Source organism: Salmo salar, chromosome 01 (assembly GCF_965601325.2).
Source record: "Salmo salar chromosome 01, fSalSal1, whole genome shotgun sequence".
In the NCBI taxonomy this organism is placed as follows: domain Eukaryota; kingdom Metazoa; phylum Chordata; class Actinopteri; order Salmoniformes; family Salmonidae; genus Salmo; species Salmo salar.
This window is the reverse complement of record NC_138291.1, coordinates 28,710,253-28,737,515: the sequence shown is the minus strand read 5'-3', so window position 1 is coordinate 28,737,515 and position 27,263 is coordinate 28,710,253. Positions and strand designations below refer to the sequence as shown.

At 42.9% G+C, this 27,263-nt stretch overlaps 1 protein-coding gene across 1 annotated transcript in view; it reads left to right on the top strand.

Annotated features, from left to right (window-relative positions):
- The window catches only part of LOC106593351 (osmosensitive cation channel TMEM63C), a 35,933-nt gene extending 9,112 nt beyond the window's left edge, over nt 1–26,821 (top strand). The window contains exons 2-23 of the mRNA XM_014184710.3: nt 6,189–6,449; nt 10,031–10,110; nt 13,533–13,620; nt 14,142–14,179; nt 15,961–16,103; nt 16,991–17,042; nt 17,157–17,265; nt 17,985–18,058; nt 18,156–18,236; nt 18,342–18,462; nt 18,677–18,810; nt 18,988–19,110; nt 19,931–20,084; nt 20,193–20,299; nt 20,888–20,974; nt 21,091–21,156; nt 21,273–21,435; nt 21,524–21,629; nt 22,121–22,288; nt 22,440–22,552; nt 23,016–23,105; nt 23,231–26,821. Coding sequence (XP_014040185.2) covers nt 6,237–6,449; nt 10,031–10,110; nt 13,533–13,620; nt 14,142–14,179; nt 15,961–16,103; nt 16,991–17,042; nt 17,157–17,265; nt 17,985–18,058; nt 18,156–18,236; nt 18,342–18,462; nt 18,677–18,810; nt 18,988–19,110; nt 19,931–20,084; nt 20,193–20,299; nt 20,888–20,974; nt 21,091–21,156; nt 21,273–21,435; nt 21,524–21,629; nt 22,121–22,288; nt 22,440–22,552; nt 23,016–23,105; nt 23,231–23,422 — 2,502 coding nt within the window. The 5' untranslated portion in view covers nt 6,189–6,236 and the 3' untranslated portion in view covers nt 23,423–26,821. The remainder of the gene's footprint in view (nt 1–6,188; nt 6,450–10,030; nt 10,111–13,532; nt 13,621–14,141; nt 14,180–15,960; nt 16,104–16,990; nt 17,043–17,156; nt 17,266–17,984; nt 18,059–18,155; nt 18,237–18,341; nt 18,463–18,676; nt 18,811–18,987; nt 19,111–19,930; nt 20,085–20,192; nt 20,300–20,887; nt 20,975–21,090; nt 21,157–21,272; nt 21,436–21,523; nt 21,630–22,120; nt 22,289–22,439; nt 22,553–23,015; nt 23,106–23,230) is intronic.
- The last annotated feature ends 442 nt before the right edge of the window (nt 26,822–27,263 follow it).

Here is a 27,263-nt window from a genome sequence, read left to right as displayed (position 1 = left end):
CTTCCCCCTGTCTCTATGGACAGATGGACGTTCCTTAGTAGCCTGTGGTCTGCAGACAACCAGAACTGCTCAGGCCTAAACCAACTGTGATACAGACATAACTAGCTTTATAACAGCTTTTTGCCTTTTCCAATAGAACCTACAGTATTAGTCTTATGGCTTTAAATTAAATTGCATAACTAATGACCATTAACATAATGGGAGCTATTAGGGCTAGATTCAGTCTTTATCACTAGCTGTGTGATGCTGGTCATGGTATATCACATCCTTCTGTTATCAGAGCTCTGCTGCTCCATTGCTTTGATATGGCAAATTCACTCATCTCAATTCTTTAATTTGAGAGGATTATCGGAGGGCTTTACTCTGACCTGTGAAAAGGGAGCGATGTCAGAAACCACCCCCAGAAGTCTTGGTGTGTGCTTCAAAATTACTCTTTCATTTCAATTAGGGGGCTTCGGAACATTTCTGTAGCCTGTGGGGAGGATGGGAGTGGTGAGTCCTATGGTCTGACGGCATGCCCTGCTTTCATGTCAGCAGGGTGTCACTGGCTGGTTGATAGTTCAATGGACTAGAAATACAGTGAATTGAGAGGGGCTTTTTAAGAGTGGCTATTTGAAGGGCTTTTTTTACATGATAGAAAATGCTGAGGCAATTTATCAGAATCGTAAATTTGAGGTTTATAACCAAATTCTGAACATTCCTCATCTTTCTCTTTTTGTTAATTCTAGTGTATTCATGGCACCAAAGACTCATCCCATTTTGACTTCACCTCAGTGATTGTAGCTTATCGACCATGAGAATGGGAGGTGTGTGTATATGTATGTGTGTGTGTGTATATATATATATATATATATATCTCGATCGATCTCTTTTCCCAGCTGTAGTCTTTTCCATGAAAAGGAAACAACTCCCCCCAACACAAACAGTGGCAGGGCGAGACGGCACAGCATCTCTGGACCTGCTATTGTTTTATTTATGCTAATTGCAAGCCCTCGGAGAGGGTCCTTTTATCCCAGAGTGACAGACAGCTGTCGAGGTGACGAAGGTGGTTGAGTCAATTTGAGTTCACACATTCTTTGTTTAATTTCTCTGCCATGACAGGACTCTCTTCCCCTGGTGACATCTGCTCGCTGAAGCAGGTCTGACAGAAGGTTTTACTGTCCATGAATCCTTGTCTCTTTATTTAGATTTTTTTACCTGCATTTAATACGGTAGGCAATGTCAGATACTGCATGGAGTCAGGTGAGGAGAATTAGTTTATTCTTTGGCGCAGTATGTCTTTGATCTGCCGCCAAAATGTTTCAGCACTGTTGTTACCCATGGGCTGACCCTTTGCAACATGTACAGCATTTGTCATTGTCATCACTGTCATGTGCAGCTATATTTTTGTTTATCTCTTTAGAAGTGAGATATGCCTGTTCATAACTCCCACTGTATATCAGAGCCTTACTTATAAGAGGAATATTGATTGAGCACACCTCAGAAGCGTTGGCTGCTTTGTGAGAATTCTTCAACATCACTCTCTGCTCCTTGTTATACTTCATTTAATGATTGAATCAGATTGATGGCATGCCTACTAATAATTCGATATTAAACTGATTATTGCAGAAGGCCGAGTGTGGCATTAGTCATGTAAACACCTTACTCTTTTTTTTTTTTTTTTTTTTTTTTTTTTTAGCAATGTTTCCATTTATTAGGACATATGAACAGCTTAATCGGTATTCCAGTTGTGTATTTGATCTGCGCATGTGCCAGCACCGGATAGCGCAAGCTTCCCTCTCATGTGCGACTGAAAGTATTCGTCTTATAAATAGTTTCCAACCACAATCAAATAGCATCTCAAAAATAACATGGTCACTGTGGTAGAACGTTTATTTTGATTGGCAAATTTCTGCATTTATCAAAAGTCCCATCAGTAGACAAGATTATTAGGGAAATTGTACTTCTTACAAAGCATGTAAACGTTTTAAACAAACTATTATATTAACCTAAATATTCGCATCATTGTGTGTATGTAACCATTAGTGTGTTCCTCTCATGCACTGGCAGAAACATTGATCAGAAAACCAGCCATGATTACACCCACTCCAACTGAAAATTGCTTTCAATCAGTATCCTGAGGTACAAACATGGACTAGGCCTACCTCAGTTGGCCTTTGTAACATAATGTGCTGTTTGCTGGCTTGATTGTGTTTCACAATAACCTATTGAAGGGGTACTCTAATTGGGATGACACAGCTGTGGGTCAGAGATGCAGATAATGGTTTTCAGAGAATGATTTGACTGACCTGGTTGTGAATAATGGGTAGAAGCAGACCCATTGAACTGTTTGCATTGCAGGTTTAGTGTTACCCAGATTGACCTTTTCATGGTTTGTTTGTATAAAGTATTTTTCTGAGCATCATGGCAGCAAAACCTCAGTCGAGCGAGCGTGCGTATGCACGCGCATGCACGCGCATGCACGCACACACACATCCACTTCTGCTGTTTTTCTGGTGCATTGAGCAGATTAGCCGGTCTGAGCTAGCATTGCTCTTCATTAAATTGCCTCCTCGCCTGAAACTGAAGTTTCAGGATCAGCTCTTTGCCCATCCACTGTTTGATGATCTGGCCAGTGGAGCCTCTGTTCCTAGTACTGCCTGCCAGCCAGTCATGGGAGAGAGGCACTTTAAGAGCCAGAGCCAAAATCCAGATTGTAATCTGCTGCATTGGCTCATTGTTCTTATTCAGGAATGAGGATCAGAGGAACGATCAGAACACCCAAGGCTCTAATATTCCCACAGCAGGCAACAGAATCGGAAGGACTTTTAGGAAAATGTTTGTACATTTTTACTTGATTGCCTTTTTTTTAAAGTGAGTGTGTGGGTGTTTGTTTGTTTGTGAGGAAACGTGTGTGTGTGTGTGTGTGTGTGTGTGTGTGCATACGTGAGTGAGTGTGTGTGTGAGAGAGAAATAGAGAGACTTTGAGGGGTGGGGTGTAGTACTGTACAAAACAGTGTAGCGTATTCTGCTGAGTCGCATTGCTTGAGACCGAAGTTGGTTGTAGTGCCCCATGACCTGACACAGTGGGTAACCCACAGCATCCTGCCCTGCAGTGTGGAGCTTCTGTACAGTACAGTAGAGGAGTCACACTTCACATCAGGAGCAGGATCCAGACCTCTGATGACTCAGGGGCGGGGGGGGCATGGGTGCTATAGCTAGCAAGAAGTGGCTATGGGGGAAGGGGAGGAACGTCTCAGTGAGCCGATGCAGATCTTCCTGAACTACAGCATGTTACGCTCTTATTTGTTGGAGAGTGAGTAACTCGACCTTAGATTGTCGGGCTGTTTCCCTGTGTATTGTATATCTCGCCCTGTGCATGGGCGTTCAGATTTGTGGTCTACACTTGCTCACCAAGTGATGCAGTCACATTGCTGTCTTTTTAGTGAATGCTTATTGGTTATATTTAATTTCTGTAATATTCACCAGCCTCTCTATCCTTATCATTTCATCTATAACTAGTATGATAGAGCATCACCATTATACACTAAAGTAATAGAAAATATCATTTTAATACATGTCATGCAAGTCTCTCTTGTGCTTTTGGTTACTGATAGGTTGGGCCACAGTGGGGCTTTTGTGTGTTATTCCATCATCTTGTTTGTGTTTGCATAAACAGCAGTGTTCATTGTTGGATAGCCCTTTCTGATATCACATTACTGTGTCTCTGGTAGTATTGCTTGTTGGAAGAGAGCTTTTGCTTCAAGTCTGTAGTAAGCTTATTTTTTACTGTGCACGGCTGTACTGTAGTTAAGTGGTTAGGACTCTTATTGGAAGTGAACACTCATTTAACAGCCTTCCCTGTAGCTCAGTTGGTAGAGCATGGTGTTTGCAACGCCAGGGTTGTGGGTTCGATTCCCACGGGGGGCCAGCAAAAAAATTTATGAAATGTATGCATTCACTACTGTAAGTCGCTCTGGATAAGAGCGTCTGCTAAATGACTAAAATGTAAAATGTAACAGATAATGAATATGGCATGCTGGGACAGTGAGGAGGGCAAACTCGATCACTAGTGTACAAACGCATCTCCTCAGAGACACCGTGTTGGGTCTGATTTGGTCCTGTATCCATGGGAACTTCCCTCCCAGTGTTGTCCTCAGCGAAACCCAGATGCTCTGGGCGGAAGGCAGATGCTGCACAATGTTCTGAAACCAGTCTCTTCACAGATAGCTCTCTACATGAGTGCGCCCAGTGTGAAGTATATGCCTAGTGGTTTTATAGCTTTTAATGTAATTTTCAAATCTCATCAATCTCTGATTTCTGCATCTGCTAGCAGTTCATCAGCTCGCCCGCTGACGCTTGCAGGAAATATCTGCTTGTTGCTCCAGCTCTCCATCTGCACAGCGAGCGCCCCATGGTGTACTCTGACATCACATACTGTAAAGTGCCCTAGATTCACAGGAAGTGATGTCATTGACGCAGTCAAATCACATAAGTGTAGTCCATTAATGTTTGGATGCCTAATAGCGTTTTCTTGCTCTGTCTGCAGTTTTGGCTGCCTTTTTACTGCAGCAAATAACTGACTCAAGGGCTGAGGAACCTTAAAATGAAAGCATAACCTTGTTAAAAATGTCTCCTACTCATGTCTAAGTATGAGTTTGCAGTACAGCAAGGTTCAGATGGGGCTCAGATGATGATGATATTGACTTTACTGTGGCCATTTGTAGAGTGAAAAGTATATAGAAATACTGTAGAGCTAAGAGATGGTCTTGTATTGATTGGTCAGAGAGCTTGGGAGTGTACGTAGCTGCAGTTGGCTTGCTCAGACCCTGACCGAGGCCACAGCAGCGTGAGTGATGTGCTTATCCGTGTTCTCATCCATACCCAGGGAAATCCACAGATGCCGTCAATAAACTCTACCTCAGCAAGCTGCTCATGGATCAGTTGAGTACACAGTGAAAAGCCTCTAAGCTACGTAGTATCATGAATTGCTTCATTTTTACAATACCAGTTTAGTGTACATCACCTCATGTATTGGAAGCAGTGTTGTGGTGCATACTCTAATCAATATTTTTTTGCTCCTGTGGTCAAACGGTTCATCTCCTGATTTGTGGTTCTTTAACACGTCTTTCTGCTGAGAATGAAGCTGTATCTGTAGGCTACCCCACTCGATTGTTCACAGCAGCCAGGCTATGTGACCTGTCCACTTCCTGTCTGTCTGTGGGCCAGTGAAGATTGACGGCCGCTCGTTATCTCCACATGGCGCTCCAGTCCACTGCTGCTCTGCGTTCACACGGCTTTATAGAGGCCATGCATGGCTTTTTAATAGACCTTCATGACTTCGTCATACTCAGCTCATGGTGAAAGCCACACGCTTGTGATACTAGGACTGGCATCACTCTGCCATGGCCTGCTGACAAGACCAGGGAATATCATTACAGCTTGATAACCACTCGGTGGGTGTTTCACCATTCATAAATGCCATGATTGACTGTTGATGGGGTGAAAAATAGCGTAGGCACACGTTAAACCTATCCTAGTTTTTAAGATCAACTATAACCAGAATGTTTGATTTACGGCTTAGTTTTCTCTGAGAGAGGAACAATAATGAGCTTCGGTATGATGACAGCCTACGGCGTTTTGACAGGTTGTCTGTTTTTATCACTGGGAAGATACTTCAGATGATGGCTGTGCTGTTTAGTAAGACATCCAGCCTATTGGATATGCACACTTACTGCAATATCCCCAAGGATAGAAATTACTCTACACAGGGTGTTGGGTTACAGTTTCAGGAGTCACTTCTTGTTTAATATGTGTAGGGGGGGGGGGGGGGGGCTCTGGAATCAGACTAACAAATAGGCCTTTTTATTGGGGTGAATGGAAAGGACAAACTACTATGGCGACAAGCGACATGAAGGAAGCACATGCCAAACATTATCTCATTGGATTGATGGAAGCTATTAGTTTTCACCGGGTCCTTGTGACCTCCAGATAAAATGTGTTGTGTGTAGGCACACAGACCAAGGTCAATGCCATGTCACGTGGGCCTGAAGGCATTGGAGGGATCCTCTTTGTGCAGTATTTTTATTAGTTGTATGTACAGGATACACATGGTGTTCACCGTCCAACTAAAAGCTTATTTGTTGTTTCCTTCTTTAAAATTGCATACCTTTTCAATACTAATCACTTTACTGTTTCTCTCTTCTCAGTTGTGGTTGTATGACTTCAGCCCCTGAGACATAGGCCGAGGCTCACTCATGGCGGACTCTAAGCTGTTTGTGACGGGGGCGCCTCCTCTGGATGAGAGGGATATGGAGCTGGATGTGCTGGGCTTCCTGGACTCTCTAGGGGAGGACAACATCACTGCAGCAGAGAGGTGCTACCGCTCCCATTCCCGCAGCAGTGTCCTGCAAGGCCTGCCCTTTGGAGGGGTGCCCACGGTCCTCGCCATTAATGTTGTCATGTGGATGGTATGTTGCTGACACAGAAATATATATATATATATATTTTACACACACACACACACAGGGATACATGTATGTTCGCGCACGCACACTACAGTGCTACGACAATCTCAACCTTTAATTTTTATCTCTGATGCCATGATAGTAAACATTGTTTAGTATCACGTTTTAGTACACTTTCTTATCCTTCCCAAATAGAGGAAGTTGTATGATATGAAAAGAAAGCCAAAAAAAGCTAAGCCTCTATCTTGACAACTCCACTTACTCTACCTACAAGCCTTCACATTCATATGCACATGATGCATAGACTTTACTCGTTCTCCTCTCTCTAGCACAGTATGTCGCCATGCTCATACTGCTTATAAATATGCAGAAGGATTACCCTCCCCACTCCAGGATAGTAATAGATATAAAATGAGTGAATGGACACCACCTCTGTTCCACTGTCAGTTCTTGTCAAACTAGATTTCCTCTCTGTTTATCAGTCTGTCTAGCAGTCCTGTTTAATTGACTCACTGTGATTGTTCCCTGGTTGTCAGGACAACACAGAAGGTTAATAGCAGTGTCTTAACGACGGGTCCAAATGAAGTCAACTTGATTACCCCCATGTGACGGCAGCATGCCTCTGCACCAATCAGAACTTCACACAGAATAATAATCTGTGGGGCATCAGCAGAACATGGACACCCACGCAGGAACAAGAAATAGAAGACAGTAGAGAGAGGCGGCGAGAAACAAAGGGATATCATCTATGCAGAGAGCTTGCGAATTGCATTTGGCTATGAAAGTAAAAGCAGAATTTATTATTAATCTCATCACAGCTTCGTCCAATACCTTGTTAAACATTGTCCTGATTACCCATGTATGGCTTTAGACCATTAGGAAATGTATTATTCAACCTCTTTAATGAGAGAGCTTGCTTTTCTTTTAACATTATACTCATCCTTACCCAGTACCCAATATCTCATCTAAGCAGCAGATGATTTACAGTGCATTCAGAAAGTATTCAGACCTCTTGACTTTTTTCCCACATTTTGTTACGTTAAATAAAGCCTAATTTTAAAATGTATTAAAATCTACACACAATACCCCATAATGACAAAGCAAAAATAGTTTTTTAGAAATGTACCACAACCCAGAAAGGTTTCCTCCAGACGTGTTCAATCTTGGTTTCATCAGACCATATCATTTTTTTACCGGTTTTTGCTTTGTCATTATGGGGTATTGTGTGTAGATTGATGAGGGGGGAAATAACAACAATTTAATCGATTTTAAAATAAGGCTGTGACCTACAGTGTAACAAAATGTGGATAAGGTCAACGGGTCTGAATACGCTATTCATTTTATAGATCTATTCCACAGGATATTGTGTAAAATGAGAGATCATGTTTTTTCCATACAGTGTATTATGTGCTCTCCAACACATTCTCTCTCTCCTTCGTAATGATTCCCTGGTTCTCTCTTCCTGTGTGTTTTGAGCGCAGGGCACAGGGGTCTATTCACAGTTGTCATGCTATTGACCAGTGGGCCCAGATGTTTTTGTTCCAGGCCCAAACCTTTATTTAAATGTTTTGTCTGATATGAAAAGAAAATGTTTTACTGACACATTTTAATGACAGAAATAAACAATACAATGTGCTGCGCTAGTCGGTAGCAGGCACTGCAAGAAGCCTCTGTAGTGACGTAGCTACTGACTGGTTGGCTAGCTGAGACCGAAGAGACGAGAGCGTTTTTCTAACTGAAGTATATCTTCTGACAGTGACACAGTGCCCTCCTGTGGACTGAAGCAGAACTTTACTACAACATATTTAACCCTGTTTAAAATTAGCAATGTTGAGGTGGTAGAACTGGCTAAATGAAGTGAATCATAGAGGTCTTATAACCTATTCCATTCTACAGGTAAACATGCATGGCTCATGTCTGTTATTTCCAAATAGGCTATGTAACTATTTGTAAAAAAAAAAAAAAAAAAATCTTATTAAATTGAAATTATTTAATTGAGCATTTATTTTTGTTACTATTTTATTCACTTAGCTACTTACTTTTTCAAGTGTTGCATTGTTGAGAGGTTAACCTGCAAGTAAGCATTTCATTGCACTGAGTATTTCATGTGTATATGAAAAATAAACAAACTTGAACTTTGAAGGGATGGGGGAGGGCAGCCAGAAAGAGGAGAAAAGATGGCCATTTTAGTGTTTTAGATTGTAAGTGAACAGAATATTGAAAATACATAGGCCCTTAAGTTATGTGACCTCAAATGTTGTGTCATTTGAAAACCTCACACTAGCTGGTAGAACTGACGAGGTCTTATAACTTATCCATTCTACAGGTACATTTTTGGGGGGGCTTATGTTTCTTTGTATTCATATAGCCTAGGTGCTATGTTGCTTCTTCTCTGTCGTGTTCAGAGTTGTGTTATGCGCACACTTGAATTTGTCTTTACAGTTGAGATGCCCTGGTCATGTCAGTATACAGTAACTTTAAAGAGCAACTGGCCCTAAAAAATCAACTTCTCCTTTAGAAAACAGCATGTGGCTTCGATATGAGTCAGGATAATTTTGGTCATGAAATCAGTCTCATCCAAAACAGTTTTGTGAGACTTGTGGTCATGACTGCATCACAACGTAAATTAAGGTTGGTTTTGTTTCAATCCTGCCCACAGCTGGCAGCACACAAGTAATCATCAAACTTAAAGGTGTGCAACATGAACATATTGTCTCATTTACATTTGTAAGTTATTGACCATCTCTAACTAGCCCTGGAGATAGGCTTTCCAAAGTCAGTCAGGTCGCACGCAAGCCGGCTGAAGCGATCAGGCGAAATAATTTGTCTAACTCTTCCCACCTGCGAACACACGAGACACCCACATCAAGCCACACCCCGAAACTTACTCACGTTTGAATTCAGACGTGACCGCCAACATTTCTTAATGAGTCAAATCTAAAACGAGGCCAAAGTGCATTTGCCCTTTCAAACTAGACACACCAGACAAGACACAGAGACAACAACAGAAGAATAGGTGATGGAGAAAAACCCCAGACGACACAGACCGCACAGAGACCTATATTTGAAGTTGTCGAGTACTTTTTGACAATACACTATAGATATGTGTTCCAGAGTACAGAGACCCACAATAGCAGCTAATTGAGCACCTGCAGTGTCTGCTGTGAGAAGGTGCAAGTTACCTGAAAAATATCTAATCTTTCAATGATCTAATCTCTCAATGTTCATCTCAAAGTGCACCAAATTCATGCATTTTGCTGTTGAACTTCCATTCTGTCTTTGCGCTAAGCTCCCAATGTCTTCAAATCGTAGAAACGCCCCTGCTATTGACTACACTAGCCTTAGTATACATGCTGACCTCTCCTTGGTAGTTTCCAAGACAACCAACCACATACAACTCTTAGGAAAATAGATCGTTATTGCTGCTGAATATTATTTGTGCATTCCTCATGAGATTTATTTCCATCTGCAAATCCATGATGTACATGCAAGTCAAAATATATTTTTTGTTTTAAGACTTAAAAGAGATGGGTGAGTGTTCTGAGGAGCTCCTTATGTCCTATAACTCATTCTTTATATTGCAGTTTCTTTTGCTGATCTTCTCCTGTTTGAGGAAGGCTGCGTGGGACTATGGCCGTCTGGCTTTATTGATGGAGAATGACAGGTACAGTAAAGCCTTTGCTCTCATCCTCCATTCATACTCAGTATGTTATAAGTCTGGTATATGAGTTGAGGCAACACTCAAGATCTCCATACCAGACCTATAATATACTGAATATATTGAAAGCATAATTCATGACCACTTGACACTGCTCCTTGACATTAGCTCCACCTCCTGAGAAGGCATGGTACTGCTCAGGCATTCTCATACTAATGATAACCATATCTGCAAATAGTCATATGTAGGAAAACCAAAGTTCCAAAGGCTGGGCCTAATATAGTATATAGGAGGTCATACAATAAGTTTTGTAGTGATTCATATGTTGATGATGTAAAGAATATTTGCTGGTCTGAAGTGTGTAATGAGGAGCAACCAGACGCTGCACTTGATGCATTTATGAAACAACTTATTCCAGTTACTAATAAGCATGAAGCATGCACCCATTAAGAAAATGTCTGTAAAAACTGATAAATCCCTTTGGATTGATGAGGAATTGAAAAATTGTATGGTTGAGAGGTATGAGGCAAAAGGTATGGCAATTAAATCTGGCAGCCCAACTGATTGGCAAACGTACTGCAAATTAAGAAATCATGTGACTAAACTAAAAAGAAAATATACTATGAAACAAAGATAAATTATATAAAGAATGATAGTAAAAAGCTTTGGAGCACCTTAAAGGACATTTTAGGACATTTTTGGCTCCTTCATTCATTGAATCAGATAGCTAATTCATCACAAAGCCCACTGATATTGGCAAGATTAGCAAATTTAGGGATGACATGCCAGCAACAAACGCTGACACTACACATCCAAGTATATCGGACCAAATTATGAAAAACAATAATTGTACTTTTGAATTCCGCAAGGTCAGTGTGGAAGAGGTGAAAGAATTGTTGTCTTTCAACAATGACAAGCCACTGGGGTCTGACAATCTGGAAGTGAAAATGACTAAGGATAATAGCAGACGATATTGCCACTCCTATTTGCCATGTCTTCAATTTAAGCGTATTAGAGTGCGTGTGCCCTCAGGCATGGAGAGAAGCGAAAGTCATTCCGCTACCCAAGAATAGTGAATTCCCCTTTACTGGCTCAAATAGCCGACCAATCAGCCTCTTACCAACCCTTAGTAAACTTCTGGTGATACAATGATTGTGGGGGCTGTCTTGTTAGACTTCAGTGCAGCTTTTGACATTATCGATCATCGTCTGCTGCTGGAAAAATGTATGTGTTATGGTTTTACACCCCCTGCTATAATGTGGATAAAGAGTTACTTGTCTAACAACTGAGGGTGTTCTTTAATGGAAGCCTCTCAAATATAATCCAGTTAGAATCAGGAATTCCCCAGGGTAGCTGTTTAGGCCCCTTGCTTTAATTTTTTTTTTTTTACTAACGACATGCCACTGACTTTGAGTAAAGCCAGAGTGTCTATGTATGCGGACGACTCAACACTATACACATCAGCTACTACAGCGACTGAAATGACTGCAACACTCAACAAAGAGCTGCTATTAGTTTCAGAATGGGTGGCAAGGAATAAGTTGGCTCTAAATATTTCTAAAAGCATTGTATTTGGAACAAAACACTCACTAAACCCTAAACCTCAACTAAATCTTGTAATAAATAATGTGGAAATTAAACAAGTTGAGATGACTAAACTGCTTGGAGTAACCCTAGATTGTAAACTGTCATGGTCAAAACATTATTGATGCAGTAGTAGCTAAGATGGGGAGAAGTCTGTCTATAATAAAGCGATGCTCTGCCTTCTTAACAACACTATCAACAAGGCAGGTCCTACAGGCCCTAGTTTTGTCGCACCTTGACTACTGTTCAGTCGTGTGGTCAGGTGCCACAAAGGACAGGAAAATTGCCCAAAAAAATGCTAATTGCAATTGGCTCAGAACAGGGCAGCACGGCCCTTGGATGTACACAGAGAGCTAATATTAATAATATGCATGTCAATCTCTCCTGGCTGGAAATGGAGGAGAGATTGACTTCATCACTACTTTTATTTATGAGAGGTATTGACATGTTGAATGCACCGAGCTGTCTGTCTAAACTACTGGCACACAGTTCGGACACCCATGCATACCCCACAAGACATGCCTCAAGTCCAGAACAAACTACGGGAGGCACACAGTACTACATAGAGCCATGACTACATGGAACTCTATTCCACATCAGGTAACTAACGCAAGCAGTAAAATTAGATTTAAAAAACAGATAAACACCTTATGGAACAGCGGGGACTGTGAAGCAACACAAACATTGGCACCGACACCTGCATACATACGATAACATGCGCACTATACATACACATGGATTAAGTACTGTAGATATGTGGTATTGGTGAAGTAGGGGCCTGAGGACAAACGGTGTGTGAAATCTATGCATGTATTGTAATGTTTTTAAAATTGTATAAACTGCCTCAATTTTTCTGGACCCCAGGAAGAGTAGCTGCTGCTGGGGATCCATAGTAAATACTCACAAAATACTTTGTTTTCCCTGGCTTTCTTGCTTTGAATGAGCCATTACAGTATTGCATTGCTTTACTATAATTCGTTTTTAATCACTTTTTACACACATCACAATCTGAGTATCTCTATTTTTGTTCCACGATCTCCAATGTTGATACCATAATATTCATAAAGCATTCATGGCACAGGCAGACACACAGTAGCTCTGTAGGAGGATTCTGATTTTTAGAACCTTTTTTGGTTTGAGGTCCAGTCAGTAGTCTGTGTGGGTTTGCAGATTGAGGCTCTGCAACAGCTTACTTCTGCCTGACCTGGAGCCACTCTAGTGAGCGTGGGGTTGATTAGTTCTGCCTGACCAGCAGCGGCTCTCTGCCACCCCCGAGTCAGCGACATCTGCCGAGCGGGCTGCCGTCGCTCTAATTCAATTATGCCGCTTAAAGTGTCACGCTGTAGAGCTGTCAGCGACATCGCCACGAGAGAAACATCACCAAACTTAATCATCACAATGCTTCATTGGATTCCAGGAACACTGTCTATCTCCTTTATTTACCCTCCTATCATTGATATGATCTCAGCTGTGCTGGAGAACCCTCTGTTTCAATTTGACTTGAGTTCTAAGAGGAGTACAGGGGCCTGCATGGAAAAGCTATTAGAACCAGCCAACATTATTAGCACTCATGCTGTCTGCAGGCTCTGTGCCCACCTGTCTATGGGAAGGAAAGGATATTAACTTCCCACAGTCACTCAACGCTGTCCATGTGACTGTCTAGAAATCATCCTTCCAAGATTGTGTTTAATGGCTGTAGTCTCATATTGCGCTGACTTGTTGCAGTACAGTATCTTCCCTCATGGGATGGCAATCTACATGATAAGCTTCCTTCCCTCCTATTCTGTAGGAAGGAACACATTGTCCATCAATATGATAATCCTGGTATTTCTTCTGTTTCTCAGCCTCACGTCCCTGTTCTACGGAGAGCAGAGTGAGAAGGAGAAGTCCCCGTCAGAGTCCAGCCCGTCAGACTCCGAGACCAAGGACTTGGTGAGTCCAACTGTTATTATGGATCCAACTCCAGACCGTAGGATAGGTCTAGGGGTATAACTTATGAAGGGTGACCTTTTTGAGTGTGAATAAAAGTGGGGCACACCATTTTCTGACACTGACCAAAGCACTTGTCCTAAATTGAGTTGATAAAATGTCCAACTGCACAAACAAAAACAAAATAAGAAAAGGCGGACTGTTCAGACAATGACTTCATAGACACCTGCGTGACTGGTTAGGGTCACCACCACCATCGATGTGACACACCATGTTTATGATGGCGTAGGACTGACTCAGACATGAGGTCTTCTCCAAGAGTTTGACAGCAGTAAAGTCGTTTATGCCTCAGACTAGACCTATTAAAGCCCCATTACCCTCTCAGCTCGTAGGCCTTAATGTTATGCAAATGACAGATGCGTGGCAAGCCAGGCATACTGTGCAATGCCTACCACAGAGTCTGTCATCAATTTGTATTTAATAAGCGATCCACTGAATGTTTTATGTCTTTGCTCCATCTCTAGGGCTTCTGCTCTTGGCTTACGACAATCTATCATATGAAGTAAGTGTAAAACTCTTGACCCTTTAACACTCAACCCCATCCTCGCTTCTATCATGTTTTATTGCTCTTCAATGTTGATGTAATCCCAAAACGCAAACTCGTGTTATATCTCATTAAGCAGCAAAAACAAACGAGTGTGTGCTCATGGGATCATTTGTGCCATGATTTACCATAGAGTATTTGCACTTGCTCGAGTCTGACTCACTTTCACTCAACAAATTTAGGCCCGTAAAACAGTGACTTCCTCTGTGTCCATGGTTTCCAGAGTATTATGGTGGAGTTTGGGTGCATCTGGGTGCTGTTTTTAGTCCTTGTGTTAGTAGCTGACTGTATACCTCACCCTGGGATCCCTGGAAAAGTGCTAACCCACCCTGATAGCTCTATGTGTGGCCTGGCCTGCCTCCCTGCCGTGGGACCAGCAGGCACCTCCTGTTTTTTCAGAGACAAGTGGGTTTTCAGACCCTCCTGCTTGGGCTCCCCTTAGCCACCACAGGTTTGGCAGGAATGGAGTGGCATAGTTACACTGAGGCATGAGGAGCAGGCCCCACAATATCACTACCGTGGAGAACCGATGAGACTGAATCTGTCTCGGCACGGAAGACGATTCGACCCTTCCCTCCACAATCCCACACTCTTAAGAAAAAAAAGGTGCTATCTAGAACCTAAAAGGGTTCTTCGGCTGTCCCTGTAGGATAACCTTTTGAAGAACCCTTTTGGGTTTCAGGTATAACCAAAAAGGGTTATCTTATGGGGACAGCCGACGAACCCTTTTGGAACCCTTTTTTCAAAGTGTGTTTTTTACATTTATTTTTAATTTCACCTTTATTTAACCAGGTAGGCCAGTTGAGAACAAGTTCTCATTTACAACTGCGACCTGGCCAAGATAAAGCAAAGCAGTGCGACACAAACAACAACACAGAGTTACACATGGAATAAACAAACCTACAGTCAATAACAGAATAGAAAAAATCTATATACAGTTTGTGCAACTGAGGTAAGATTAGGGAGGTAAGGCAATAAATAGGCCGTAGTGGCGAAGTAATTACAATTTAGCAATTAAACACTGGAGTGATAGATGTGCAGAAGATGAATGTGCAAGTAGAGATACTGGGGTGCAAAGGAGCAAAAAATAACTATGGGGATGAGGTAGTTGGATGGGCTATTTACAGATGGACTATGTACAGGTGCAGTGATCTGTGAGCTGCTCTGACCGCTGATGCTTAAAGTTAGTGAGGGAGATATAAGTCTCCAGCTTCAGTGATTTTTGAAATTCGTTCCAGTCATTGGCAGCAGAGAACTAGAAGGAAAGGCGGCCAAAGGAGGAATAGGCTTTGGGGATGACCAGTGCAATATACCTGCTGGAGCGCGTGCTAGGGGTGGGTGCTGCTATGGTAACCAGTGAGCTGAGATAAGGCAGGGCTTTACCTAGCAAAGACTTATAGATGACCTGGAGCCAGTGGGTTTGGCGACGAATATGAAGCGAGGGCCAGCCAACGACAGCATCCAATTTGCTGAGTGTTGGAGACGATTTTGTAAATGACATCGTCGAAGTCAAGGATTGTTAAGATAGTCAGTCAGTTTGACGGGGGTATGTTTGGCAGCAAGTACATGCTGTCCCCTGTAGTCCCCTTCTCAACAACACACTGCTTCTTCCTAACTCTGGGTTTAGTCTCTTTAGGATGAGTTTAAATCCCAGCCTGCTGATTCTGCCACCCTGGGAAGATCCTCTCTCTCCCTCCCTACCCAGTTTTGGATCATCTCTCTCTGTGTTGTCTCTCTAGGGATGATGAGATCAGGAGTAAATGTGGCATCGACGCTACGACCTACCTGTCCTTCCAGCGCCACATCATCCTGCTCATGACCGTGGTCTGCCTGCTGTCTTTGGCCATCATCCTGCCTGTCAACTTTTCCGGGAACCTCCTAGGTAATTTAGAGGGAGGCCTTGGCCCGTGTTGGGAGGCCCAGGGATATCCTAAACGGCAGGGGAGGTAGAGGGGCACCTCGCAAGGAGAGACCAGGCCACACATGCATATGCAAACACACAGATGCACGCGTGTACACACACACACACACACACACGTGGGTGGGCTTGCACTCACACACACACACACATATATACACCACAGTTATAAACACAAACTGACGAAGTCTGCCCAGGGATATCTGAAACGTAGGCCACACAGTCAAACGCGCGCGCACACACACACACACACCACAGATACAAACACAGACAGACATTGTCTGCAATTTGACTTACTGCTCAATTGAGTTACATTAGTGGTATTTAACTTAGGCCTTCCCCAAGCAGAAGAGTATGAATATGAAAACTTTAATTTCCTCCCGACATGCACTTTGGTGTCAGCAGTTGTTAGCTGTAATGGATAGTAGAATAAATGACAGTTGGCAGTTAAATGTTGAGTAAGCTCCCATATAGAATGTAAAGCAAACACGTTTGGGGGGACCAGGGTTCTCCATAGCCACTTTATTACTGTTGGCTGTCATCTATATGGACCATTGTGTCACCCCCGTCGTTAAATTAACCAACACCCTTATATCGGTCACCATAGAAACAGTAAATAAATGGAGCGAAACTAAAATAGAGGGTGGAGACGTGACTAATCTCGCAATTCTGTCTTAAACTTTTCACTGAGTTTTTACTAAATTGGATGAGACAATCCTCTGTTTGATCCTATTGCCATCTTAACCATATAAAGATGGGGGTATTCCTCTTAAAGTCCATTTAAAGTATGAAGTCTCTTTCTTTAAAAAAAATGACTTACACACAACTGTCATATGTTGTCTTTTCTGTAGGGGATAATCCTGAAAATTTTGGAAGAACGACTGTGGCTAATCTTCCTGCAAAGTAGGTCAAAGGGCTGGGTCTTCTCTTTTTGCCAACTTCAAGAAATGTTCATGAATATCTTGAGACCACCATGGTTTTTCAATAGTCATGTGAAATGCCTTTATCTTCTCTTAGGGACAGCTTCCTGTGGCTCCACAGTATCTTTGCTCTGCTCTACGTCATCATCACAGTGCTGTGTATGGCCCACCACTCCTCACGCCTGGAGTACAGAGAGGACGAGAAGGTGTGTGAGGGCTCCTCAAACCTGGCCAAATGCAGTGATTTAAAGTACTTAAGAAAAAATACTTTAAATTACTACTTAAGTAGTTTTTTGGGGTATCTATACTTTACTATTTATATTTTTGACAACTTTTACTTTGCTACATTCCTAAAGAAAATAATGTTATTTTTACTCCATATATTTTCCCTGACACCTAAAATGCTTAGCAGGACAGGAAAATGGTCCAATTCACTCACTTATCCAGAGAACATCCCTGGTCATCCCTACTGCCTCTGATCTGGTGGACTAAATAAACACACATGCTTCGTTTGTAAATTATGTCTTAGTGTTGGAGTGTGCCCCTGGCTATCTGTAACTAAAACAATCAAGAAAATCGTGCCATCTGGTTTGCTTAACATAAGGAATTTGAAATTATTTATACTTTTACTTCTGATACTTAAGTATATTTAAAACCAAATACCTTTTATACTTTTACTGAAGTAGTATTTTACTGGGTGACGTTCACTTTTACTTGAGTCATTTTCTATTAAGGTATCTTTACTTTTACTCAAGTATGACAATTGGGTACTTTTTCCACCACTGGCCAAATGTATATTGATTACTAGGCAACATGGTCAGGTTTCTGTCTCTGAAAACTGAAAGAGACACCTTTTGATGTGTGTAATGCATGGTTACCATCTTACTTTTATTATTGGCAAACTTATTGTTGTTTTTTTTGTCAGGTGGCCAGGACTCTCATGATCACCTGCATCCCCAGAGAGATCTCAGACCCAGGCCTCATCACCAAACACTTCCAGTAATCTTATGTTTACTTCGCACTTCTTTACGCACTCAAAATAATGCTGATAGTAATAAAGCTGGTTTAACTCTGTTCCCTCTTCCCTCCGCTCTAGTGAGGCATACCCCAGCTGTACTGTCACTGACGTCCGCTTCTGCTTCAATGTACACAAACTGATGATGCTGGACTCTGAGCGGTACAGTAACTATGACAATATAAAGAAATTAGTCAGTAATCCAATACAATCATTGTTTTGTTGTTTTTTACCTCTGTGCAGATTTGAGTTGTTGTGTTGTTTCAGACGGAAGGCGATGAAAGGAAGGCTGTATTTCGCCACTATGTCCCAGAAGGAGGGGAAGATCATGATTAAGACCCACCCCTGTGCTACCATCTTCTGCTGTGACGTGTGCGGCTTTGAGCAGGTACTTTTATTACAGAAATGTTAGTGAACCTTGGTCATAGTAATTATGTTGCATTGATTGCGTTTTGCCACTGGATGGCACTAAAAAACTACATTTGATTTGAGCGGCAATGTGTAGTTTCGTCTGTCTGAATAGAAATTCAATAAGGGACATGATTAGACTTGATGAATAATACTGGTATGTCGCTAATCTATATTTTCAACTATTTCTGCAGGTGGATGCAGAGCAGTACTACAGTGAGTTAGAGGAGAAACTGACTGATGAGTTTAATGCAGAGAAGCATCGCATCTCCCTCAAGAGGCTGGGCATCGCCTTCGTGACTTTTCGGGATGAGAGGATGACTGCTGTGTGAGTGAACTATGACCCCTGACCTCTGACAAATGAACGCACTGTTCTGCAGTCTCCCGCAGTGCATGCATGGCACACCAATATAATGATATGTTACAGGGTTTGATTGAATGTGTTCATGTGTGTGTCTCTGCCTGTTTTGTGTGATGACTTTGTGTGTTGTGTTTCTCCCTACAGTATTGTCAAGGACTACAGCCGGGTCCGTTGCCATCGGAGACCCAAGCAGTCTAGCATCACCACGGTAGTTCAGTCTCACAGGTGGGGTGTAGGCTACGCCCCAGCTCCAAGCGACATCATCTGGTGAGTGAGGAGGTTATCTGAAAGCACATCATGGCTAGAAATTCCCTCCCATTTGGTTATCTAACTGTACTTAGGCCGGAATTCAACCTGACGCATATTGACGAGCTGTGCCCTGCCACAGCCTTTTTAAAGCTGTTTGCAGAGGTTGTTAATCTGTTACTTTCTCTTACAAGAGATCTGTCTCTAGTAACTGCCAAGTGGCCGTTCCACTCAACCATTTAACCATCTTAATTAGATGGATTTTAGAATTGTATTTGTGTGGGTTATCTTAGATGGTGTGTTTTTATTTTTTACAATTAAATTGTTCATTGGTAGTTTAGTGTATTTGAGATCAGTTATAAAATGAAGGGTTTAGATGATAACCATCAGCCCCTCTGAGGTTACATGATGTGAGTGTTACATATGTATTGTGGGATTAGTCGATGAGGTTCCCCGCCACACGGTGCTCGCTGTTTGTGCTTCATGCCTCATTGGCTGTGTATATGGCAGTGTGTGTTTGTGTGGAGGGAGTAATACTGCTTCCTGGTGCAGGTAGACAATTGTGGGGCACCCGGTCATGGCCGGATGTGACACATTGCCTCTGCATGTCGCTCTGGGTAACCGACTGTTTCCCTTCTTTAAAAAGGAGTGTGATGTGTCCAACCTGTTATCCACTCCAGAGTAGTCAGTGCGCTGCAGCATACTCCCTCTCACGTTAGGGGTTGCTTTTGTTGTATTCATACTTTGTGGGTTTACACAGTAGTACAGATTAGTGGCGATATGACGTAAAGGCTTTTGGATAGATGAGTATCTGACTTCTTGTTTACTTCTCTGTCTCCAGGGAGAACCTGTCGGTGTGTGGCTCCCGCTGGTGGCTGCGCTTTGTCCTGCTCAACATCCTCCTCTTCCTCCTCCTCTTCTTCCTCACCACGCCCGCCATCATTGTCAACACCATGGACAAACTCAACGTCACCCGGCCTGTGGACAGCCTGAGGGTCAGAATTCATTTCAGAATTAGTGTTTGTGGTGCTGTACCAAAGCAAATAAACTCCAGAATGAACTATATTAAAATGAACTCATGATGTTTTGGTTTCTCCCCATAGAGCCCGATCATCACACAGTTCTTCCCTACCCTCCTGCTCTGGGCGTTCTCTGTCCTGTTACCCTTCATAGTCTACTACTCTGCCTTCTTCGAGTCTCACTGGACCAGGTAGAGTACTGGACTGCTGCAGGCCCCAGCAGACACTGTCTGACACTCAACCTATGGCCTAGTTCTGTCCCTGAAAACACCTTCTTCTTCAACAGCTCTCGCTCGCTCTCTCGCTCTCTCTCTCTCTCTCGCTCTCTCTCTCTCTCTCTCTCTAGCTCTCTCTCTCTGCACTACTTCTCTAGTCAGGTTGTCATAGTGATCTCTGTGGAGATAATGATATGCACAATGGTCACTATGCACTGAGGAGCAGAATAGCTCTGCATCCGGAGGAGACAACCTCACACAGCACCTATGCGCACCGTCTCTTTACATAACCGCCCCCACCACCCACCCATGTGTTGTGAAGGCGTGGTGTGTGAACGACTTAATGCAAATCAAATGTTTACAGTTATTGGTGTGAAAAGCTCTGCTCGTGGTAATGAGCCCACTATGAAGTCCCTTTACATTTGAAATAGAGTAATACAATATTTTAATGTTGCTTATTGAATGTGAGGGAGTGCAATTGTAACATATACTGCATGTTCCAAACATGTGTTTTGTAACTGCATGTCCTCTGTTGTAATGTGGTCCATGTTGTGGTGTCCTCAGATCCAGTGAGAACCAGATCACCATGCATAAGTGCTTTGTGCTGCTGGTGTTCATGGTGATCATCCTGCCCTCGCTGGGTCTCTCCAGGTATGGATATAGAAACATACATTTTATAGTTTCCTGCTATGATCATTACAGAGATTACACATGATCCAAGATCCTATACTTACACTCTAATGTACCTGTGGTTCTTTCATCTCTAGTCTGGACCTGTTCTTCAGGTGGCTGTTTGATGTCAATTTCCTGGAAGACAAGAATATAAAATTTGAGTATGTTTAATTGTTCTGCCCTCTAATGCCATGGTACCATGCTTAGCTGGCACTGAAATAACTGCCATATACAGCGAACACGCTCCTAGGCTTTGCTTCCTCTCCTCTGTGTGCAGGTGTGTGTTCCTGCCTGATAACGGAGCGTTCTTCGTGAACTACGTGATCACGTCCAGCCTGATCGGCACGGCCATGGAGCTGCTGCGTATCCCAGCTCTGATGGTGTATGCTCTGCGTCTCTGTTTGGCCAAGCCCGGGGCCGAGCGCATCCACGTCAAACGGGTGACAGGAGCAGCATTTGACTGTATTATTTGTGTGAATTATTGATGTAACTTTTCTTTTCAAGTGTGTGTTTTGTCGGTCTCTCCAGAGCCAGGCCTATGAGTTCCAGTTTGGTCTGCAGTACGCCTGGACCATGTGCATCTATGCTGTTAGCATGACCTACAGTATCACCTGTCCCATCATCATGCCCTTTGGTGAGTGTGTGTTTGTGCGTGCCTCCTCCTCCCTGTGTGTGTGTGTCCGCTCAGTGTGGAGTGGAAGCCTCTCTCCTGCTACTGTAACGTTGGTCACCTCTGCTGCCAGCCTGGTGCAGACTGTGTGAAGTGAATGTGCTGTAGTCCCAGACACTCAGACACAGCGAGCTGGGAGCCAGACGCCCACTTTACTCCTGTCTCTGCCCAGAGCCGCAACAATCCTTTATTTACTACTACTCTCCAGGCCTTGACGCATGCCTTCCACATTGTATCAGTCCTGGGCTCAACTGCATGCTGTCTTTAACCTGTGATTCACACTGTAGCCCAGAGTTGGGGTCAGTTCCATCTAAATTCCAGTAAATTCCGAAGTCAACTGACAGGAATGGGAGTTGAATTGACCTCAACTATGCTTTAGACGGAAGTTAACAATATTATAATAGGTGATTGGCTGCATGTCCTCATCAGTCAGCTCTGTAATGTCTGTCTCTCAGGGCTGCTCTACCTGATCCTGAAACACATGGTGGACCGCTACAACATCTACTATGCCTACGTGCCCACCAAGCTCAACCAGCGCATCCACACTGCAGCCATCAGCCAGGTCATCGTGGCGCCCATCCTCTGCATGTTCTGGCTCCTGTTCTTCTCTGTGCTCAGACTGGGTGCGTACTTCCTGGCTCCTGTTACCGTAGTCTATCAAACGGGCCAATACATGTGGGCTAGCTGTTAATCAGATATAGCTTAGTGGCTGCTAGAGTGGTCATATGGTGGTGAAGTCTTGATTGTGGTTCTTCTCTTTCCATTGTGCTCCAGGCCCAGTGCATCCCATCACCCTCTTCACCTTTGTGTCCCTGCTCTCCTGCCTTGCTTTCTCCCTCCTTGGCCTATGCCTTAGGAAACAGCCTGACAAGTCATCAAGCTACCAGGTCAGCTACAGTATTAACAATGGGACATAGTGGTGTTTTTTAATTTTAATTTTACCTTTATTTAACTAGGCAAGTCAGTTAAGAACAAATTCTTATTTACAATGACGGCCAAACCCAGACAACGCTGGGCCAATTGTGCGCCGCCCTATGGGACTCCCAATCACGGCCGGTTGTGAGACAGCCAGGAATCTAACCAGGGTCTGTAGTGACGCCTCTAGGCTTGCAGAGCCTTAATAGCTTTTTTACGATAAACTCTAATGTCATTGATTAGGCCTAAGTGCTTCAACCATAGGCAATGTCTTTATGGGAAGTGGTGTTTAAGCATCTGCTGTGGCTGTGCTGGTGAGATTGAATCCCTATCATTTTTTAAGTGAGAGATTATTCTTGACCCCTCCTGGACTTCTGGTGGGTATGGAGCACAGGCCCTCAAAGGCTAAATGACTTCTGTGCGATTGTGTTTCAGATGTCTGACCAGGTGTCTGCTGACCAGCCAGCAGAAGGAGTCTTCGCTAATGCAGAGAGAAGCTCCACCCCCTCCACCACCCCATCTAATGTAGCTGCCTCCCTTCAATCACACCACTCTCTCAATTCCTCACAGAGTTGTACAATATTCTCATAACATCTGTATGGGTAAAATCTCAGTTGTAGTCATTAGTAACTTGTCTCTGTGTCCCTCAGCTGTTTGTGGCATCTGTGTTGCTGGAGCTGGAGCTAGGCCTGACCCCAATGCCCTCCCCAGCCCACCAGGGCTACGGGACCATGGCCAGCTCCCAGGACCGGGAGGAGGAGGAGGAGGACCAGGTTGAAACCGTTGAGACAGAGCCCCCAGACCCCTACTACGCCATGGACAGCCCAGTGTGTAACCAGTGACCCCCCCCCCCCCACCTCCATGCCTACGCCTGTGATATAAGGGAGCGAAAGATGCCACAATGCTGCATATTTACCTTTTAACCTCAGAATCACATCCAACTGCCTCAGCCCCTCTGACTGGACCATGTTTGTGAGACCATTTGGATTGTGTCTTTGGAGGTTCTTTGGAACCCAAGGCTGAAATAATTTCTTCCTCAGCCCTGTGGCGGGGATGTGGAGAAAGGATGCAAGTGGCCTTCTCTCCCTTGGTGTACAGAAGTCAAAGTGACCACACCACAACATCTCTCAAAGCTGTCATCATAAATGAACCATACGGAGGATACTTCAAACAAAAGTGCTGTCGTTTTCTGACTTACTGCTTCATAGTTTTCTCCCTTTCTCCCCTCTATAATTTGCGTGGAATGAATAACTAGCGAGGAAGAACACTGGGACAGGAGTAGGGATGAATTTCATCAACTCAGTGGGTTTTAACCGACTGACCCTACTAGACAGAGTGGTTTTGGCTCTGGTGTGGTAGAGCTCCGTGAGGCAGAGGGTTAGGGTTGCGGGTTGTAATCAAGCCATCTGCAGTGAGAGAACAGGACAGACGGATGGAGGGCAGAGTGGATCTCAGAGCTCTAACACTCCCTATGGAGGAGACGGCACAAGGAACCCAATGGGACCTGACACTATTGTATTTTTTTGTCAAGGTTGTTATTTTTGCTATTCTGTAGTTGCCCGTTTGTATGTGATATTATTGTGCTGAAGGGCGAGGGGCAGGCTGTTTGTTTAATAACAATGTATTTATGGTGCCATCCCTTTATTGTTTATAAATATTACTGTGAAAAAGGTGTCTTCTTGTTGGACAAGTCCAGGTAGTCAACCATTTCAAAACATGATCTCCAATTTACTTTGGTTTTATGATTTGCATAAATGTCCGGCAGCAAAAAAATTGTCAAGAAAAAATACTAATCGTAGTCTATTGCATCATGGTTTCAGTAGTCCAAAGCAGTCCTCTCCACTGCCTGTTGACAATGCTTTAGAAGAGAAAGGATGTGTCTGTTTACTGAGTATAACAAACTCAACAGCTTTCTCTAATGCTGCATAAGACTCAGCTGACACAGTCTTACAGTAACCTTTGCTAGTGTTGTATTGCGCGTGTTTTGCTGCTCAAAGGAGAGGTTTCCTTGCCAAACTGAATGTAAACTGATTGTGGTTAGTAATCGTGCTCTCTTGCTGTGCCTTGAAGAAAATCACCCTTTCGTCTAGCAATCCAGCATGGCCTGAAATATGCTGCATGGACTGAACTAAAGACCAGGGAAAAGATGAAGACAGACTTAAATGAACAAACACACACAGAGTAGTGTATGACCATAGTTCTATCAAACGCCACCCATAACCAGCTATTATCTTACTCCCATCATTTGTGTGAGCAGCCATCTTCCTATGAATAGTTCCCTCAACCAATAAATAAGCAGGGTTTAAATAAGTATTATGCAAAATACTTCTTTTCTGTGTAATTTGAGTATTTTCAAATAATGTGGCCAAAGTCAGCTTCTATTTAAAGTATTTTCAAATAATTTCCTATGAATTGCTTTTTATTTGAAACTATTAAACATTTAAAATTAAAATAATACCCCTAGGACCAGGTTCTGGTAAAATATTTGTATTTGAAAATACAATTGTCTGTATTTGAGTATTTTCAAATACTTTACAAATGTCTTTCCAAAATACATTCTAATATTCAACTGCTAACATCTAAATACCTACTTCAAAGTGCATTTGAAAGTAATTTAAATACCCAGATCTGACAAGCAGTGTGCTCTAACAGTCCACTGAGCTAATGATGTTGACTCGTTATGTGCTGACTGGATTTGCTAGTCTCAGATGTCTTTAGAATATTGTTTTCCCCCCCAATGGAATCATTTGGATTGTGGCTTAAGGTGTCTTGTTGTGGGTGTCACTCTCTCTGTCTGCAGTTTCTAACTGCTGTATTCTGTGATCATATAGCCAAGCTCTTTGTAGATGAATTTGAAACGTGTTTCTCTGGTGTCTTGGCCCTTCCTACAATGTTATTATGTTAGTTATGTTTGTCATCATGCAGATATTGTGGTTCCTGGTTTTTCCTGAACCCAAAGAAAGCTACAGAATATATAGAATAGTACTCCAAAATTAGAACTGTAAAATTGTTCGCTTAAGAAATGTCACCCAAAGATTCAGGTCCAGTGTACTTTTTACTGCATCCCTGGGAAGGTTGTCATTTTATAGTCAGTGAAGTATATTCTTGATATACCCTGATGTCTTTATTTTGTATAATTTTTGTTGTTATTATAAATAGTGTTTGTTAGAAGTGGTTTTGTGAAACGGACAGAATATTATAGGATACATCTAGTGTGTCTTATAAAAATATAAGTTATTTGTTTAATTTCAGGGGGAAATAGAATTGTTTTATGAACAAATGTCCAGCATAAAAACAGAAACGGATCATCCCAAAACGAGTCACTATGTTATGTTCACAGTGTAGGCCTACGCTACCATCTGAGATGTTAACTGTGGAGAGCAACACAGTAAAATCAGTTTGAACAGCACATCAGAGAAACCCTAAACAAAAAAAAGTGCTTCAGCTCACCAAATGTGTACTCTGGATTTCAGCTTTACCGTGTCGTTTCACCGGCCATGAAGTTCATATATAGGCGCTACTTGGTCAATCCGACGTCTGCATTGGCCGTGCAGCATTTACAGCAGTACGGCCTCTTCAGAAGTCAGGGCATTCATACTTCTTGCGCTTCGTGGAGCAGCGCAGAGCTGTTGTCAAGGAAGTGAGTTTGTGTTTATACAGGACCTCCCGCCCCCACCTACCGTCAAACAATCATGTAAATGCGGAGCTATATGGAGCTCTCCATTGCTACAAAATTTGAGAGGCTACAGCGATGCAGTACAGAGCTCAATTTGGCCTCTTCATTCCTCCGTAGGCTCTGCAATTGCGTCACATCATCCATACGGTGTCTGCTACCACATTTTCAGATCAAGCATAAATTGTCTCTTCCTATTAAAACATGTTAATCAATCATTTTTTTAATGGTGGTCACAACGGTTGAGTAAACATCAAAAAGAAAGCTTGGTTCTTTATGTTCCGATAACAATGAGTGGGGGGAATGTACTTGTAAAACTCACTGAGATTTGATTCCAAATTAGCTGTGTTGTACCTCTTTTTGTCATTTGTGCTCATACATCAAATGCTCTTCACATGGGTGCCCTGGCTCTATTTTGGGCATACAGTGGTTTTCCACTTAGGCCAAGCTCTTATTTTCATCCTTTAGAGGAAACTGGCGTGTCCTTACTGAAGTACTACTTATAGATTTCTTTGAATCATTTACTTTTGCAGGGAAATAAAGTAAAACAAACATTCTGTCATCTTGATGTAAATGTGTGGCTTGTTTTTCTTTTTGACCTGAGGTTGAGGAACAGTGGGAGAGTGTGTAGCGCTGTCCTCTGACCGGACAGGCCTGAGCTGTTCTGTGTCAAATGTCTTTGAAGTGCTGTGAGTGCAATTCAAGTTGAATCCATGGCCGCTAGTGCCTCACATCTTGTGTTACAGGGAACAGGCTCCCTTTTCTCCTCTGTCTCCTGTGGTCTGTAGGGAAGGGGATAGAGTCACAAGTTCAGCAGAAGGCGCGGCGCTTCCGGTCAAGGAAAAAGCCAAGGCGGTCCTGCTGAGAGTTGACCAGGCTTTTATAGTGTTTTTTTTTTATATATGGTGTGGTTTCTCATGCTGGCCATGAGAAAATGTAGCCTACAATTGACAGAGGCTCGTTGTCCAAACATGTTTGGATATTCAGCAATGAGTGCAAGTTTCTCACAC